Source organism: Zingiber officinale, chromosome 10A, assembly GCF_018446385.1.
Source record: "Zingiber officinale cultivar Zhangliang chromosome 10A, Zo_v1.1, whole genome shotgun sequence".
Classification (NCBI taxonomy): Eukaryota; Viridiplantae; Streptophyta; class Magnoliopsida; order Zingiberales; family Zingiberaceae; genus Zingiber; species Zingiber officinale.
In genome coordinates, this window is record NC_056004.1 from 86,266,878 (window position 1) to 86,286,863 (window position 19,986).

The 19,986-nt window shown below is 40.0% G+C and overlaps 2 protein-coding genes across 2 annotated transcripts; one reads left to right on the forward strand and one right to left on the reverse strand.

Moving 5' to 3' along the window:
- Positions 1–3,312: 3,312 nt before the first annotated feature.
- On the forward strand, positions 3,313–4,539 carry LOC122026755 (glutathione S-transferase T3-like). The gene has a single exon (XM_042585478.1). The coding sequence runs from the start codon at positions 3,313–3,315 to the stop codon at positions 4,537–4,539; it is 1,227 nt and encodes a 408-aa protein (XP_042441412.1).
- A 1,634-nt stretch (positions 4,540–6,173) lies between these two features.
- LOC122027833 (2-oxoglutarate-dependent dioxygenase 19-like) lies at positions 6,174–7,238 on the reverse strand. The gene is made up of 2 exons (XM_042586845.1): positions 6,579–7,238; positions 6,174–6,513 (listed from the first exon to the last, which is right to left on the reverse strand). Exons 1-2 carry the CDS (start codon positions 6,966–6,968, stop codon positions 6,271–6,273), a joined length of 633 nt encoding a protein of 210 aa, XP_042442779.1. The 5' UTR covers positions 6,969–7,238; the 3' UTR covers positions 6,174–6,270.
- Positions 7,239–19,986: the final 12,748 nt, after the last annotated feature.

Consider the following 19,986-nt stretch of genomic DNA (forward strand, 5'->3'; position numbering starts at 1 on the left):
CAACATCCATGTCGAAGTGGATAAAAATGAGGTTCCGGGCGCCCGGACCCTAAAAGTCAACAGGGTTGACTTTTTCTAGTCCAGACCCTCTGCTCCAGTGTTGCTTGCCTCGGTCTGGGTCTTCCACTCCGGCTCTGCTCGCTTGGGTGATTTTGGCCATCGGGAATAGGGCTCACCCGAACCCAACTTCCGGCCTTCTTCAGCAACCTTCCGCTCCGGCTTCTCGTCCCTCAGAAACGTCGCACGCCTCCTTCTCATTCGCCCGCGTACTCTTTCGAAGCACATCGTCCCTCAGACGCACCGAGCCCATCGGCTCTCTCCCGTGTCGTCCATCTTGCTAGCTGCGTCTTTTGCTCGACTTCCTGGCTCCTAAGCGCCTGCACAATTAGACACAAGGTTAAACATAACAATACCTAACTTAACTTGTTTGATCACATCGAAACTATCTTGGGGTACCAACAATCTCCCCCTTTTTGATGTGAGCAATCCAAATTAAGTTAGGGTAAACTAACATAAACATAAAGGTAATTAAAGTGAAAAAAAATTAATCTACCAATCTACCTCCCCCTAGACTTAATTTTTTTCTTCTCCCCCTTTGATCACATAAAAAATGGGGTACCAAGAAAGATCTAAGGGTAAGTCTAATTTTCAAATAATTTTGAAAAAACTTATCAAATTTTAAAAATTCTAAAAATTATTTTGATATAAAAAAAAATTGCAATAATTTTAGAAACTTTAAGTGTTACAAAAAAAAAATTCTAAGTAAGAAAATTTCAAGTAGAAAAATTTTCTAAGTTTAAAGATAAAAAATTTTTGTGCAACGTATAAAATAAATTTTAGTAAAACAAAGTTTATAAAATAACTTAAAAACTTTAAGTTAAACAGATTAAAAAAATGAGAAATTTTCTAAATTAAACAAATTTGCAGAGAAAAATTTGAGAATTTTCTAAGTAAAAAAAAATTGAGTAACTATTTAAAGCATTATCTAATTTCAATTTAATACTCTATCAATTAGTCAATTAAATATTTTATTTCAACATTTGGCTTCCAGGCTGTGGCAAGGCACTAGACCTTCTTGGTTATTAGAGCAACAACTACTTTCTAGACAAAGCCTCATGAGGAAATTAGACGTCTAATGTATTCTCTGAAAGCCTTAAGTCCAATTAAACTTTTAATTAAGACAAGACTTTGGAACCCAGTAAAGGTTCATTCCAACTGGGTTAATTAGGAATTTCTTAGGGACATATTTTTTTGAAATATTTCTAATTTATTTTTTATGATATTTAAAATACCAGCTCAGGTTATATTTTCTAACACTTGTACTATATGTGCATATATTATTTCTCAAGTTATTTATTTCTAGATGCAAATTGTCATTTTCTAGCTTTATTCTGTCAAGATCTTCTAATGGACAAGATTTTGCAAGCATTAACTTTAATTTCTTAATTTCTTTTTCAAGTTTACAACAATCTTTAGTTAATAATTTCATAAATTTAAATAATTTATCGGGAGATAGAGATCGTACTTGACTTATCTTGTAGATCTCGTTATTCGTAGCTCCCCCTGAACTACTACTTTCTTCCGATGTAGCTCCCCCTTCATCAATCCTCTCGATGCTCATTTCGGATAAGCTTGCTTCGTGTTCATCTTCTTGAAGACTTGCCATTAATGCAAGTCTGGAGAAACCCCCAACTTTCGATTCGGATGACGTTTTATCCCACATTGCCTTTAAAGTCTTGTACTTGTTCATTTGGACATGCTTCTTTCCTTTATCCTTATCCTTGTTCCTTAACTTAGGGTAGTTGTCCTTAACGTGCCCTTCTTCGTTGCAGTGGTAGCATTTGATTGTCCTTTTCTTTCTACCCTGCGGATGGTTAGTTTTTCTTGATTTAAATAACTTTTTAAAACGCCTTACGATCATTACCATTTCATCATCGTCGAGAGAGGATTCTGACTCATGTTCGTCTCTCATTTCCTTGAAGGTGATGTTGTGCTTCGGCTCCTTCGTACCTGCACATCTCGATTCATGTACTTCAAAATTTGAAAATAATTCTTCTAAGGTAATAGATTCTAAGTCCTTAGAGATATAGAAGACATCTACTAGTGATGGCCATTTTGTATTTCTAGGAAATGCCTTAGCGAATCTCGATTGCTTACCTTTTCTCCGAGATTCGAAAGCCCTGTGATGAGCTCCTTAATCCTCGAGTGAAGGTGTGCATCATTTAGTCTTTTTCAAATCGTAGGTTGGTGAGCTGGTTGCGAAGTAAGTCTCGTCTCGCGAGCTTGGCTTCGGACGTCCCTTCATGTAGCTCAAGGAACTTCTCCCAAAGCTCCTTTGCAGAGTTGTAGGTGCCGATCCGATTGACTTCTTGTGGCGGAAGGACGTACAATAAATGGAACTTTGCTTTGTCGTTTGCCATGTATTCGGCCTACTCCTTCGTTCACTGGTATTCTTCCTTACCCTCGGGTGCTACAAAACCGAACTTCATTATTAAAAGTAATTCATAGCTGGTTTTAAAGAATACCTGCATTCTCTTTTTCCAGTTAGCGAACTCCCCCTCGAACTTCGGTGGATATATGCTTGTCCGTCCATTGATTCGATAGGCAGTTAGTCCTCCTGAAGTATTCTGGCTCTGATAGCACTTGATAGGACAGTTGGCCGACTAGAAGGGGGGTTGAATAACCCTGTGCAAAATCAAAACAAATGAACCCTTCTCGGACTTAAAAGAACACTTACATAAAAACAATTAACTGAACAGAAAAAAACGAGACTTAGAGTTTTTACTTGGTTAGAGCATCTCTAGTGGGGGATATTTGGAGGAGATATTTCTCCAAATATCCCCCACCCCCAAATATCCCCCATTGTGGGGGATATTTGATGGGGTAATAGAAATCACCGGACACACATATGTGTCCGGTGATTTCTTCATGTGGGGCCCACAAAAAGTGGGCTGCCACTATTTTTTTTTTTTGTTTTTAATATGGTGGGCTCCACTTATATGAGTCGGCCCCACCTTTAACATCGGTGTCCGGACAACTTTTTTATTTTATTTTTTTTAATTTAATTAAATTCAAACTATGCAAACATTAAAAGAGTCCGTTGGAAGAATTAATTGTCAAGGAATCAAACGTTCGGAATCAAACGTTCGAAAAATGAACCGTTCGAAAACGTTCGAAAAATCAAACGTTCGAAAAATTAACCGTTCGAAAAATTAAACGTTCGATAACGTTCAATTTCTCCCTATATATACATCCTTTCTTTCATCTATTTTCATCATTTTCATACCCATTGCCTACCAAAAATTTAGAGAGATGGATAAAAATTCTGGTCATTATTTTAGAGATTTGTTCAACTCTCCAAATATCGACGAAAATTCAAGTGAAGAAAGTTCTCGAGCCCGTCCTAATTTCTTCAATCCTCGATTTCCATTTCCCACTCAACATCCACCAAATTTCCAACCTTTTCCATACCCACCACCATATTACCATAATTTCCAAAGTTATCCAAATTCTTTGAGTGGCGACCCTCGAGCTCCGTTTTATACATATCCTCCAGAATATTGGCAGAGTAATCAGTATTTCATGCAAGGCCCATCTCATGGAATTAATCAGCTTCAATCACCAGAGATTAATTCAAATGAATCGAGAAGAGCTAGTGTTGATGCAATTGACAGTGATAAAGGTACACCTTATGTAGTCTCCGATTCACAATTTCCTCCATTTTCATCAGAAATAGGGTCCGACGATATTATTCTCAATCAAGCACCAGAGATGGGCAACGAATCAGATGAAGACCATAACAAGCGAACAGTATGGACAGTGGCAGATGATAAGCTCCTTGCAGCGGCCTACACTATTATGAGTGAAGATTCAGTAGTTGGTAATGCCCAGAAGAGTGAGTCATTTTGGAAACGAGTTGTGACATACTTCAATACCAATCGAGCTAAAGGAGCTAAAAAGAGAACTGCGGAGAAAGCAAAATCACATTGGGCTTCATTGAAAAAGATCGTAAATAAATACAATGGAATCTACAATAAATGGTATAATGATCGACCAAGCGGATGGAGTGATGAGGATTTGATGGTGCGAGCTCATGAAGAATACAAGAGTACTTTTAAAACTACTTTCCAATATGAGCATGTGTGGAGAATCGTGAAAGATAGTCCTATGTATGCTCCTCAATCCTCAGATCGACGGGCAACAAAAAAAAAAAGAACATCAGAATCATCAGGTGCACATACTGACTCTTCTAATCCTAATACAACTACTGATATAGATGATAGAGAAATCCGATTTCGTCCAATGGGACAGAAGGCAGCAAAGAGGAAAGGCAAAGAAAGAATAGGCCTACTTGATGAATTGAATCAGGCTATGCAACAATCAATGGCGCAGTTGGAAGAGTATAATAACAATAAGAAAGTTGATCAACTCATCCAAGCACATCAACTCCTCGTAATGGACACACGAGGCATGACTGATGAACAACTTCAAAATCATCTAGCGATATGTGAACAACTGAAGAAAAAATTGAACATGTAGTTAATTTGGTTTATTTTAGCTGCTCCATGTTACTTTTATTATTTATAGTTTATTGTTATGTATTTTATTAATTAAATATGGTTTTGTATCTCTGTATTGTAATTTTAAATTTATAAAATATTTGTATTTGTATGAACTTAAATTTATATTTCTATTAAATTTTTGTTAGAATTAAATGTAAGTTAATTAAATTTGATGAGATATTTAATTGTGGAATTGAGGATATTTGAGAGTGAATATTTGATGAGTGGGACCCATAAATATTTGATTGGTGGGATATTTCATTGTGGAAGTTGAGATATTTGAATAGTGGGATATTTGAAAGATGATATGGAAGTGGGGTCCACAAATACTTGGGAGAAATATCCCAAGCTATTGTGGATGCTCTTACAACCGGGGAGATTGTAAATCCAAGGAAATGAATCACACTACTTTCTCCTTCAGGCGAAGAAGCCTCTTTACAACAATTTATGCACAAAAATGAAGAAGCTAAACAAAGAGGAAAGTGTATACAGGTGTTGCTTAGTAATTCTTGTTGTTGTCTAGCTTCTAGACCAAGGTTGTATTTATAGCCTTGGTTGGGACGCCTGGAAGCGTTCCAGGCGCCTGCGTGGGATAGAATTCTATCCTTGACACAACGGTCAACATCCACATCGAAGTGGATAAAAATGAGGTTCCGGGCGCCCAGACCCTAAAAGTCAATAGGGTTGACTTTTTCCGATCGGGGTCCTCTGCTTCGGTGCTACTCGCCTCGGTCTGGGTATTCTGCTCCGGCTCCTCTCGTTTGGGTGATTTCGGCCATCCAGAATAAGGCTCAGCCGAACCCAACTTCCGGCCTTTTCGAGCAATCTTCCGCTCCGGCTTCTCGTCCCTCAGAAATGTCGTGCGCCTCCTTCTCGTCCGCCCACGTACTCTTTCGCAGCACCTCGTCCCTCAGACGCACTAAGCCCGTCGGCTCTCTCCCGTGTCGTCCTTCTCGTTAGCTGCGTCTTTTGCTCGACTTTCTGTGCTCCTAAGCTCCTGCACACTTAGACACATGATTAAACACAACAGGACCTAACTTAACTTATTTGATCACATCAAAACTACCTTGAAGTACCACTATGTCCTAGTCATCTCTCCGTCAACATCAGCAATAGCTCATCTGACCTTCATTTGACTCAGATTTCGAACAGAATCACTAATATTACAATATTTCCATACTTATCTTCATGAAATTCTCCAGGAAGGATTTGAGAGGAACATGAACAGATCTAGAAGATCATTGGGAATTTTCAAAGTTTGTATACCTGCTAAAGACGTTCGATATGAAAGGATTCAAGAGGAAAATGCTTATAATATTATATGATAATTTTTTTTATAATTCAATCATAAAGCTATTTGAATCGATTAAATCTGAAAGTGATTAATTCAATCGTACAAAAATTTTCTATTGATCATCCGGATAAATTAAAAAATACTCATTGACATCTATCTAATCAATCAGTGTTGTTCTTAGGATTAGAAAAATTTCGACAATGCATCGTAATTAGGAACTAACCATCATTGTCCCGCGTAACATAACATTCATTTTAAGTTATCAAGAAGTGGATCGACTGGTATATTAACATGTATAGAAAATCTTCGTGGAAATTATCACGACTAAAACCGTTATCTTTAGGTTGCAAGTAACAGCACGAGCACCCCTTCAACATTATTACTACTGCAAGTCAATTTACATCTTCATGATCGCTAAAGTTGGAGTAGTTCCAACATAGTCTTCTCTTTGAGCTGATTCCCCTGTTGGCACTCCAGAAATTGCTTGTAGCTCCATCCCCTGTACATGACCGGCCTCTCCGAGCTAACCAGAGCTGCCACCGGCTCCACCACCGTGTCCAGGGAAGGCCCCACGACCATCGCCACCGACACCCTCGTGCTCTTGCCGTTGGCCATGGCTCGGTGCAGCGCGCTCTTGTATCTCCCATTGGTAACAATCTGCACCTTTTCACTAATCAGTGCTTCATTTAATAACACAAACAGAGGTACGTATATAGTTCGACCTGCATATGATCGCCGGCGTTCACGAGGAAGGAGCCGGGGAGGGGTTTGACGTAGACCCACTTGCCTCCGTGCTCGACGTCGAGGCCGTCGACGCCGTTCTGGTGGAGGAGCGTGAGCAGGCCGTGGTCGGAGTGCGGAGGAAGGCCGAAGACTAGCTCCGGCTGTGGGCAGGGAGGGTACAAGTTGGCAATGAAGACTTGGAAGCATGAGTCGAGCTTCAAGGCCCTGTTCATGTCGTTCTCTTCCAACTCCAAGCTTTCCCATATGCCTTTGAGCAGCTCCATGCCCACTCTCCTCGTGCAAGTCGCGTAATCGCGTAATACATCGCTGAAACAGAGTAAAAAATTGCCAAATTGGATCGTTTTCAGTGCCATAATCGAAATAAACATGGCTTCGGAATTAACCACCTGAAACAGAGTGGCTTCGCTGGAGAATGGAACTGCGGGTGCACGGCCAGCTTGAGGAAGTCTCTCCAATACCGGACGTCGACCTCCACCTTGGGGTTGACGCTGGTGCCGTATCGGATGGAACTGCTGGTGCCGTATCGGATGGGGTCCAAGACGGTTTCGCCGCGGAGCTCCGCCTTGTCCTCTTCCTCAAGGTCAAAGAACTGCTTGGCCGCCTCCAGCATCGCGTGCCGCAGCCCCTCCGGCACGCCATGATTGACCACCTGCAATTAATATCCGGTTAAGGATGCATGCGTGAATTACGCTACGCTACGGAGATTCATTGACGACGCGGAAAGTGCGTGCCATGAAGAAACCCCAGTCTTGGCAGGCTCAGCCGAGCCGCCGGACCATGCGAGCGCGTTTGCGGGCAGTTGCTCCTGTGAGGAGGGAGAGGTCGATGGTGGGGATTTGGGGCTCGAGAGTGGCGTCGACGTCGGAGGGGGCGGCGGGATCTCGAGAGGTGTATAATTGGAGATGGAGGGAGAAGAAGGCGCCGGAATTGGAGAGTTGTTTAACGGAGTTTGGGAGATCTGCGGCCATGAGAGATGAATAAAAGAGATATAGCAGAATTATCCAAATTGACCGGATCAAATTACCAAATCAAATCATATTAGTATTTGGATTATTCTAATAATTTTGTTATAATTATTCTCAGAATTATTCTTAGAATAATTCTGTTATTTGTTAATTAGTTATTTGACCAAGTACTTTTGAACATTATATATTGTACAAATATCAATGAACAATAAATTTTATTATTCTCATCTTATTCCTTCATCTCTCCCTATTCTTCTTCTTACATCGTATCAGAGCCATCTCTCTCTCTCTTTTTTTTATCTTCCCTCAATTTCTTGAGGCGGAGATCGTATAAACAGCGAATTTTTAAATTTTTCCCTCAAGCCTCTTATTTTCTCCTACGTGTTTTAATTTTCTTATTCTTCTCTATTTTTCAGAACAAACGAAAAATACTTATTTTCTTCCGCTGCCCACCCCTTTGCTTCTCTTTCCTCTTCCTTAATCTCTATTTTTTTTTTCCACTACCACCGGACAAGTTATTTTTTACTTTAGATGTCAAATACTCGACGACATCAAAGAGGACAAAAGCAAAGTCCAGATCGATGTCAAATTTGTCACATCGTTGGTCATACTGGAAATATATGCCCTAAAAGACTTGATTGGTCTAGGGTAAAATGTCAAATTTGTCTTGGAATTGGACATTTTGGTATTCAATGTCCTAGTCCATTTGATTCAAATTTCATTGGTGGTCCTACAGCCTCAAGACAACCATCTATTTCACAAGTATATCCTAAAGTTCTTTCATTTGTGCCTACTTGTGGTAAAAACCCAGAGTTCTCATCTACTGATTGGTATATTGACACTGGAGCAACTCATCATGTCACATCAGATTATAATATCCTTACAGACGTAATGTCATATTATGGCTCAGATACGGTGCAAGTAGGCGATGGTTCAGGTTTGCAAATTGCTAATCTTGGAAACACATATGTTCATTTATCTAATCAAACTTTTCACATGCGCAATGTCTTTCATGTTCCATCTATCACTAAAAATTTACTTTCTACACGCCAGTTTTGTCTTGATAACAATGTCATTTTTGAATATCATCATAATCATTATCTTATAAAGGATAGAGGAACAAATGCTATTGTGTTTTATAGGAGAATCAAAAATGGCCTCTATTGTCTTCAGAGTTCTTCAATCAAAGCTTTTGTTGGTGAACGCACAAATAAACCAGCTTGGCATGCTTGACTTGGTCATCCTTCCCTTCGTATTGTTCAGTCAATCATCAATAGGTATGGTTTACCTACTTCTATTACCTCCTCTCCATCTTATTCATATAAGGCCTGCATGGAATCTAAAAGTCATAAGCTACCTTTCTCTTTGTTAGGACCAAAAGTAGCTAGATGGGGGGGGGGGGGGGGGGGAATAGCTCATCGCGTGCTCGTTGCTCGGTGTTGCTTGTTTCTTCAAAGTGATGCGCAGCGGAATACAAAGAAACAAACTACAACAATGCTAACACTAGGAGTTTACTTGGTATCCACCTCCAACGGAGATGACTAATCCAAGGATCCACACCACGCACGCACCCTCCACTATGAAAACACTTCTTTTCAGTAACTACCGAGGGCGGAGAAGCCCTACAAGACTCTCAGTACAAGAAGAAGAAAGGGTAGTAAAGAATAAGCAAAAGCTTACAAGAAATGCAGTAAAAACCCTAGCTTCTTCTTCTTCTCGTTGCAACTCGCCTCTTGACTTGGATGAACCTCCAAGAACCTTCAAGAACTGGCGGTGAGGAGCTTAGAGAGTGCTGGGGAGGAGCTGTGTTTAATCTGGAATGAATCGGTGAAGTTCTGCTGAAGAAATCGCACGCCAACAGCTATAAACGACGCCAACGGTCGAATCCCAATCGATTGGATTGCTCCCAATCGATTGGGGAGGCTTTGGATCGATCCACGGATCGATCCAGAGCGCCTCTGTGCTCTGGAAAAACTTCTAGATCGATCCACGGATCGATCCAGCACTTATCGCGCGAAGCAGCATCGATCCACGGATCGATCCAGAGAGGTTCTGTTCGTGGGGACTCACCGGATCGATCCACTGATCGATCCAAACCTGCTGGATCAATCCACGGATCAATCCAAACCTGCTGGATCAATCCAAACCTGCTGGATCAATCCAAACCTTGGTTTTTGCCCAAAACCAAGCCCAAAGCCCCCTAAACCAACATCTAGTCAACCATGACTTGTTGGTACATAAGACCTAGCATCCGGTCACCCTTGGCCAGCTAGGACTCTCTCACCAAGTGTCTGGTCAATCCCTTTGACCCACTTGGACTTTTCTCTTCTTGCCAAGTATCCGGTCACTCCCTAAGACCTACTTGGACTTTTCTTCCTCGTGCCAAGTATCCGGTCAATCCCTTTGACCTACTTGGACTCTCACCAGATGTCTGGTCAACCTTGACCCATCTGGATTTCTCTTGCCTGGCTTCACTCACCAGGACTTTCCCAATTGCCTAGCTTCACTCACTAGGTCTTTCACCTGGCTTCACTCACCAAGATTTTTCTCCTGCCTAGCTTCACTCACTAGGACTTCCCAATTGCCTAGCTTCACTCACTAGGTCTTTCACCTGGCTTCACTCACCAGGATTTTCCTCCTGCCTAACATCCCAGTTAGGACTTCCCAGTCAAGTATCCGGTCATCCTTGACCTACTTGACTCTTCTTCAATCAATATCTTATTGTCAAACATCTAAACCCAAACCAAGACTCAGCTTGGTCAACCAGGTCAACCTTGACCTGAGGGATGTTGCACCAACAATCTCCCCCTTTTTGATGTTTGACAATACCACAATAACACTTACAATGCCACATGTAAGTTAGGCTAATCCCATAGCCTCATTCTTCATGCCACTAGGTAATGAAAGCATAAGTTAAGCTCTTCATTCTCCCCCTAAGAGGGCAACCTCCCTCTTAGATAATGAAAGCCTAACTTACTCCCTTTCACACGTCCTTTCATTCTCCCCCTATTGGCACACATCAACCTATGCCCCCTCTTTGGGCACACTTCAACAAATCCATTTGTTGAAAACTCTCCCCTGAAGAGTTGCTCATCATTGGTTACAACTTCACTCGTTGAACCAACATGATAATGAAGGTCCCATACCCTTCATTTATCCTTAACTTCTTCCTCAATGTAGACAAATACCCAACCTTGAGCATGTTCTAACATCTTGAGTTCCCACTTGAAATAATGAGGATATCCACTCCCCATTTCAAGTTCAAAAGCTCGTCCATGAGCATTTTCTTTAAAGAAGGTTAACCACCTTCCAAGGTTCATGAAAAATAATTTTCATGCCTTTAAAGAGTCCCTCCCCCTAAAGACATGGTGGTAACTTCTGTCATTGCACCAACAATGACTTGGAATCCCTAAACCTTTAGGAAACCCAGATTTAGAAGTTTTGAGGTTCAAATGTTCAAAATTTGAAACAAACCTCAACCTAAACTTCAATGAAGTCTTCCTTAACCATTCCATCCTTGTTTTCAACATGAAAACACCCTTTTTATGTATACAAATGTATTTTAAGGGTTTGGAATGGTTACATAGACTAACCATGGTTCAAAGATGCTGAAGTCAGGCCTTCCCAGCCAAAATCAGCAACTTGGATCGATTGGAGTTGGGATCCAATCGATTGAACCAACCGAATCGATCCACTGATCGATTCAGTATGTGTGGATCGATCCACTGATCGATCCAGCGAGCTTCTGCTCGCAAGATTTACCTTATGAATCGATCCACGGATCGATTCAGGAACTCCGATCGATCCATGGATCGATCGGAGTTCTGATAGTTGCTGAAATTCCATTTCAGTCAACTTCAGAAACCCCTAGAAAATTCTACAAAAATCCAAAAATCATGAAATTTCGTGTAGACATTATTTAGGGCATACTTAATCATGGAAAAATAGCTTTCTATGAAAATACTTTATATTTTCAAAGATTGACACAAACTTGAAAACTTGCAAAAACTTTAGCGTTTTCTTCAAGTTTGTGTCTAACTATTCAATGGTGATTACTATCAAAAGATAGCCTTCACTAAAGTTTTCCAAAAACATTTTAAAAACATTTTCAAAACCAATATCCCATCATGTTCCTTGGGCATAATGCACATGACTTGTACATTAGCTTTCCCAATGATGGGAAAACACATAACTATGTGTTTTGATGAACTTAAAACTCAAAAGAATGCACTAAATCAACATCTTGAGTTTTGTTCATCATCCTAACATCTCACTTGTATCTAATGTGCACTGAAACACATACAAGTCATCTTATAGGTCTTTGTGAGATGTAAGATTTTGGTTTTGCCCTATTCTAGGGATCATGCATATCTATCTAGGCATTTTGAGAGGTAGACATCCACAAAGGATGTTACTTGTTGATTTACTTGTTAAACAAATGTCACTTGTTTATTCCACTTGTTGTAAACAAATGCCACTTGTTTAACTAATGCCATATGTCCTTAATTTTTAAGGAAATAAACATAATGCATGATAATGTTATGGCATACATCAAAATAAAATAGCTTTCAAAAGAAAGATTCCTATAACTACATGATGTATGTATGGCATGACATGGTATTTTTGTATTTTTCATGATAAGTCATGAATGCAAAATACACATAAGATAAAATATGATGTCATGGCATATTATGAGCAAACAATCATGGCAAGGTTTAGCATAAATAAGATATACCTAGATTACCTATCTAAGTATCGTTAATCTTAGCTAATCCTAAAACTTAAACCCTAGATTGCCCAAAGTGCTTCAAGAGAGTGCCAAAACCTAAATGGGCATTTCTAATTCTCTTGATTAATTTATGCCAATTGAAATTAAGCTTATCCTCAAATGTTGGCATATTCCATTTTTCCTCAAGAGTAATCACATAAATCAAGGCCCAGAGTGCCTTAAAATTTATAAGAGAATACCAAAATCCCAACTTGGTATTTCTCTAGGTTTTCCCAATTTATGCCTTTTTAAGATAAAATCAATTTTCCACCATTAGGCACATTTTACTCTTTCAAGGAGTAAATAATAATTCTATTTCATTTTCAAAGGTTAACAAAAACCTTGAAAATGCTCCTTGAGTGTCAATTTCCTCAAAGTTGGGTTAACTACCCTTCTAATCGGAGTTGACATTCTCTAACCCATCTATGGGGTAGAGAAGATGCTCCTAGGAACCCAACACCTATTTGTGCTCCTTGGATGCTCTAGGTACTCACTAGGGATAACTTCCCTAGATACCTTCCTAGTAACCTTGTTGAGCTTCTTAGAAGCCTTGGTCACATTTTCTAGGTCAACTCTAGGGATAGCCTCTCTTGTGACCTTGTTAGTGACTTTCTTAGACTTCTTAGAAGTCTTAGTCACTTTGGTTGCAAAGATACTTCTAGGGATATCTTCCCTTGTATCTTGGACTTGACCTCTAGACTTAGGGTTTGTTCCATAGCTATATGGAACCCTATGATAACTAGGCACATCCTTTTTAGCTTTGGGTTTGTATCCCAAACCTCTATGACCATTGGATGACCTTTGTGCTCCTAGACCTAGGCTATGCTCATTTTGGCCTAATAAGATATTTTCCATCCTTCTTAGGGTCTTTTCCATTTTATCAAGTCTTGACCTCAAGACTTGATTTTCCATCACTAAATCCTTAGTTTTTGGTTTTCCATTAAGTCCATGAGCATTTTTGTTTCTAGGCTTGTAGCTACAATCCTTAGAGTTCTTGCCTAGACTTTTACCTACATTCCTAGCCTTAGGTGTAGTAGTTTTGGCATGTAGGGCCACATGCTTTTCCTTAAAGCCCTCATGCTTCCTATTCTTATGGTAAATCGCATTAAAATGATAAAAATTAGAACTATCATGCTTTTTACCATAATGTAAAGGAGTAGGCTCAATAAATGTTACCTTCTTCTTTACCTTGGAGGCTCCCTCTTGACTAATGCCTCCTTGAGCCTTGACCATCTTCTTCCCCTTGAGGCATTGACTCCGGTAATGCCCCTTTTGATTACAAGAGAAGCATATGATATGCTCCTTGCTCTTCTTTGTTCCGGGAATGGTCTCCTCGGGCTTCTCCTTGCCCTTTTGCGTCACTTGACCCTTCTTCTTGGCCAAGTTGGGACACTTGCTCTTGTAGTGCCCACTTTCCCTACACTCAAAACATATTATATGATTTTTATTTTTAATTGAAACATTTATACCTTCTTGTGTAGGGATGACACTTGCTCCTCCATTTGCTATTTCTTGAATTTCGGAGGTGGCACCATCTTCTTCTTCTTCACTTGACCCGGATGTAGAAGCTTCTCCTTCTTCTTGATCCGGCGTCACCAAGGATTGCTCCCCCTCAATCCTAGAGGTGGAGGCTTCATCATCTTGAACATGAAACAAGGAGTATGCTCCCTCCTTGTTCCCTTCGTTGCATTCCCTTGAGGATGAAGCTTCTTGGATTTCCTCTTCTTCGGAGGTTAAGCATCTCTCAACCTCGGAGTCCTCCTCTTGGTCTTGCTCCAAAGAGTCACCCTCTCTGAATTCTTCATGATCTTGTAAGCTTGGCCAATTTGCTCCATAGCTCCTTTGCATCTTCAAACTCTCCAATTTTGCAAAGGATGGTGCTTGGCAATAAATTGACCAAAAGCTTGGTCACTTTGTCATTTGCCTCGCACCTTTGGACTTGCTCCGGGCTCCATTTGCTTTTCTTTAGAACTTTGCCCTTTGAATTTCTTGGAGCCTTGAAGCCTTCCATTAGAGCAAACCATTGCTCTATCTCCATCATAAGAAAATTTTCGATTCTTGATTTCCAAGAATCGAAACTCGTAGAAGTGTATGGTGGAGCCACCCTTGTGTCAAATCCAAGCCCATCTTGGAATTGCATCTTGAAGTTGAGCTTGATAAAGTCTTGAACTTGAAGAATTTGCTCCAACTTCTTCACCCTCTAGCTTTTCTTGATATGCTTGACCCTTCCGGCGATGATTCCGGTGAAGAGCGGCCTCGCTCTGATACCACTTGTTAGGACCAAAAGTAGCTAGAGGGGGGGGGGGTGAATAGCTCGTCGCGTGCTCGTTGCTCGGTGTTGCTTGTTTCTTCAAAGTGATGCGCAGCGGAATACAAAGAAACAAACTACAACAATGCTAACACTAGGAGTTTACTTGGTATCCACCTCCAACGGAGATAACTAATCCAAGGATCCACACCACGCACGCACCCTCCACTATGAAAACACTCCTTTTCAGTAACTACCGAGAGCGGAGAAGCCCTACAAGACTCTCAGTACAAGAAGAAGAAAGGGTAGTAAAGAATAAGCAAAAGCTTACAAGAAATGCAGTAAAAACCCTAGCTTCTTCTTCTTCTCGTTGCAACTCGCCTCTTGACTTGGATGAACCTCCAAGAACCTTCAAGAACTGGCGGTGAGGAGCTTAGAGAGTGCTGGGGAGGAGCTGTGTTTAATCTGGAATGAATCGGTGAAGTTCTGCTGAAGAAATCGCACGCCAACAGCTATAAACGACGCCAACGGTCGAATCCCAATCGATTGGATTGCTCCCAATCGATTGGGGAGGCTTTGGATCGATCCGGATCGATCCGCGCCTCTGTGCTCGGGAAATACTGGATCGATCCGGATCGATCCAGCACGTCTAGCGTGTCTATCCAGCGCTGTCGCGCACTGATCGATCCACGGATCGATCCAGAGAGGTTCTGTTCGTGGGGACTCACCGGATCGATCGGTGGATCGATCCAGATCTTCTGGATCGATCCACTGATCGATCCAAACCTGCTAGATCAATCCACGGATCAATCCAAACCTGCTGGATCAATCCACGGATCAATCCAAACCTGCTGGATCAATCCAAACCTGCTGGATCAATCCACGGATCAATCCAAACCTTGGTTTTTGCCCAAAACCAAGCCCAAAGCCCCCTAAACCAACATCTAGTCAACCATGACTTGTTGGTACATAAGACCTAGCATCCGGTCACCCTTGGCCAGCTAGGACTCTCTCACCAAGTGTCTGGTCAATCCCTTTGACCCACTTGGACTTTTCTCTTCTTGCCAAGTATCCGGTCACTCCCTAAGACCTACTTGGACTTTTCTTCCTCGTGCCAAGTATCCGATCAATCCCTTTGACCTACTTGGACTCTCACCAGATGTCTGGTCAACCTTGACCCATCTGGATTTCTCTTGCCTGGCTTCACTCACCAGGACTTTCCCAATTGCCTAGTTTCACTCACTAGGTCTTTCACCTGGCTTCACTCACCAGGATTTTTCTCCTGCCTAGCTTCACTCACTAGGACTTCCCAATTGCCTAGCTTCACTCACTAGGTCTTTCACCTGGCTTCACTCACCAGGATTTTCCTCCTGCCTGACATCCCAGTTAGGACTTCCCAGTCAAGTATCCGGTCATCCTTGACCTACTTGACTCTTCTTCAATCAATATCTTATTGTCAAACATCTAAAGCCAAACCAAGACTCAGCTTGGTCAACCAGGTCAACCTTGACCTGAGGGATGTTGCACCAACACTCTTTATCTGATCATGTTTCTAATTTTCCACTTGAAATAATCCATTCTGATGTTTGGGGCCCTGCACCTATTTTGTCTAATCAAGGTTTCCAATATTATGTTACATTCATTGATAATTTTAGTAAATATACTTGGCTTTATCCTATGAGAAGGAAATCTGATTTATTTGATATATTTTGTAATTTTCAAATTCAAGTTGAACGATTTTTTAATCGTAAAATACTCTCTTTTCATTCTGATTGGGGAGGCGAATATCAAGCTCTCCATCGTCATTTTGTCTCTTGTGGAATTGTTCATCGAGTTTCTTGTCCTCACACTCCAGAACAAAATGGCTCTGCTGAGAGAAAACATAGACATATAATTGAAACTGCCTTAGCTCTTCTTCATCATGCATCAGTTCCGCGTAAATTTTGGGATGAAGCTGTTAGCACTGCAGTATATCTCATAAATCGACTTCCTACACCATTGCTCAATCATAAATGTCCTTTTGAAAAACTTTATAATCAAACCCCTGATTACACTTTCCTTCGAATTTTTGGTTGCGCATGTTATCCATGGTTACGCCCCTATTCTAAACACAAACTTGACTCTCGTTCACTACAATGTGTTTTTCTTGGTTATAGCAATTTGCACCATGGTTATCGTTGCTTGCATATACCAACAGGACGAATTTATATTTCACGACATGTTACTTTTGATGAGTCTTTATTCCCTTTTTCGGTAGCTTCTTCAATCTCTCCTCCAGATACAAGTGGCACCTTCTTAATGCCACCTAATATTATCAGAAGTGATGGAATTCTAGGTCCTGCTCCGGAGCTCTCTAATAACTCTCCTATACCATCAGAATCACCTCCGGTTGCTGCGCCAATCTTAGAAGTCTCGTCGATCGAAGATAATATGCTCTCTGGTTCCTCGGATAATGCAAGTCCGTCATCTACATCACCATGTCAGCCTACTTCCTCGTCGTCATCAACAAGTGATTCAGATGATAATGCTCCTCGTCGCATGCTTCCCATTAGTGATATTTATGAGCGTTGCCCATCAAATGCAACTCGATATCCCCTTCCACGAGCTCTAGTGGTTTCTTCCAAATCTATTGAACCAACCTGTTTTACACAAGCAAACAAGGATCCAAACTGGCGTAGTGTAATGGCTACAGAATTTGATGCACTTCTTCGCAATGGAACATGGACTCTGGTTCCGCGCACTCCCTCAATGAATATTGTGGGCTCTAAATGGGTATTCCGTCTTAAGCATCGAGCTGATGGTTCTCTTGAAAGATACAAAGCTCGACTTGTAGCTAAAGGATTTAGTCAACAGCCAGGTATTGACTTTAATGACACTTTCAGCCCAGTCATCAAAATTACATCTGTCAGACTATTATTATCAATAGCTGTTAGTTCTAATTGGCTTGTACGACAATTGGATATTTCAAATGCATTTCTCCATGGTCATCTTGAGGAAACTATATTTATGGAGCAACCACCTGGTTTCATTCATCCACAATTTCCATCTCATGTTTGCCAACTCAAGAAATCCTTATATGGTCTTCGACAAGCTCCTCGTGCATGGTTTCATCGACTATCTAATTGGTTACAAGCTCAAGGATTTTCTGGATCAAAGACTGACTCGTCTCTATTTCACAAATATAATGATGAAAATATGATATTTTTTCTTATTTATGTGGATGACATTCTGATAACCGGCAATGATCACAAGGGTATCACAACTTTATTAAGTCTTCTCAATCAAGAATTTCCTACTAGAGATTTGGGTATTGCTCGTTTTTTTCTTGGTATTGAGCTTATTCCACATGAGGATGACTATCTTCTCTCTCAGAGCAAATACATTACTGGACTTCTTCAAAAAGCCAAAATGGATGGAGCACGTCCGGTCTCTACGCCAATTGCTATAAACAACTCTCCAACTTCATCCTCTCCTGCTCTATCTGATCCACAAATTTATCGAAGTATTGTTGGGACCTTACAATATGTCACTATCACACGTCCTGATATTACTTTTGCGGTAAATCGTGCTTGCCAATTCATGCATGCTCCAACCGAACAAAATTGGGATAATGTAAAAAGAATACTTCGCTATCTCAAAGGCACTATTCTACATGGTCTTCTTTTATATCGCCAATCATCTCGAGATTTACATGCATATAGTGATGCGGATTGGGCAAGTTCTCCTGAAGATAGACGCTCTACTAGTGGATTTGCAATATTTCTTGGACGAAATCTTATTTCATGGAATTCGAAAAGGCAACCTACGGTATCTCGTTCAAGCACTGAGGCAGAATATAAAGCTATAGCAAATACAACGTCAGAAATTATTTGGCTTCAATCACTTCTCTCTGAACTTCATCTTGCATCAAATATTGCACCAAAAATTTGGTGCGACAATATTGGAGCAACATATCTTACAGTAAATCCAATCTTTCATGCTCGTACAAAACATGTGGAAATTGATTTTCATTTTGTTCGTGAACGTGTGGCAACTCAGCAGTTATCCGTCTCTTATATTTCTGCTGAAGATCAAATCGCTGACATCTTTACTAAGTCACTATCTAGACAACGTTTCAACAAGTTAGCAAGCAAACTCAACGTCAGAGATCTCCCGCTGAGTTTGTCGGGGGGTAAAAGAGATATAACAGAATTATCCAAATTGACCGGATCAAATTACCAAATCAAATCATATTAGTATTTGGATTATTCTAATAATTCTGTTATAATTATTCTCAGAATTATTCTTAGAATAATTCTGTTATTTGTTAATTAGTTATTTGACCAAGTACTTTTGAACATTATATATTATACAAATATCAATGAATAATAGATTTTATTATTCTCATCTTATTCCTTCATTTCTCCCTATTCTTCTTCTTACAATGAATGGGGCTCGCTTGCTGGTGACTGAGGTAGCGGGTGGAGTTTGAGGTGTCACTGACACCTTTGTTTTTTTGTTCAGATATTATTTAAAGAGTTTAAATAAAAATATATATATATCCAGATGGCTTCGATTTATCCGTTTAGCAGATGAAACAAAAATCAAATTGAAATGTCTCAATTTAAAGTCTAAATCAAATTTTAAAAAAAATAATAATTTGGTTGAGTGACAATCCGTTAATTTTAAAAATAATTACTTACTAATTTGGGCGAAACTCAAAATACAAATATGTTAATATCTTTTTTTTTTATTACATTGAAAATAATTCTAAAATTTATTAATAATTTTTATAAATACATTGATAAGTGATCTAGAGTTCGAGACTTAGCTACGACATATTATTAAGATTTTTTCTCATTGGATCGGTGATATTAAAAAAATATACTTTTCTCGTCTTTTTTCCTAGGATCAAATATGATATTAAATTAATTTTTTATAGGGATTCTTGAGCATATTATCTTAGCATTGCACTATTGCATGAGTCTCGCACACCCTTATTTAATTTATGGACGGTATTTTGGCTAACATTAAGTGTGATATTTATTTTTATCAATTTAATATCTGATGTAAAGAATTAAATTATTTTTTTATAAAAGAGAATATGTTATCCACAAATGTTCATGTATTATATTGCACACGCAAGGAGGGGTGGAGCCACATATAGCTTTAGTGGGGCAGTTGCCCCACCTCAGATTTTGTAACCCTTAGAGGTATATATAATTATAAAAATATTAGAGTCTTTCCTCGCTAAAAAAAATAAAAGTATGGGCAATTCTCAAAAATTAAAATTATTTTTTATAAGTCAATTTTTCTTCCCTCAAATCTCTTCCTGCATTGGCCCACCTGATATAAGGGGTCTAGCTCACACAACGCGTGTGCACAGTCGCTAGTATATATCTATAGTTTTAATATCATGTCCGACA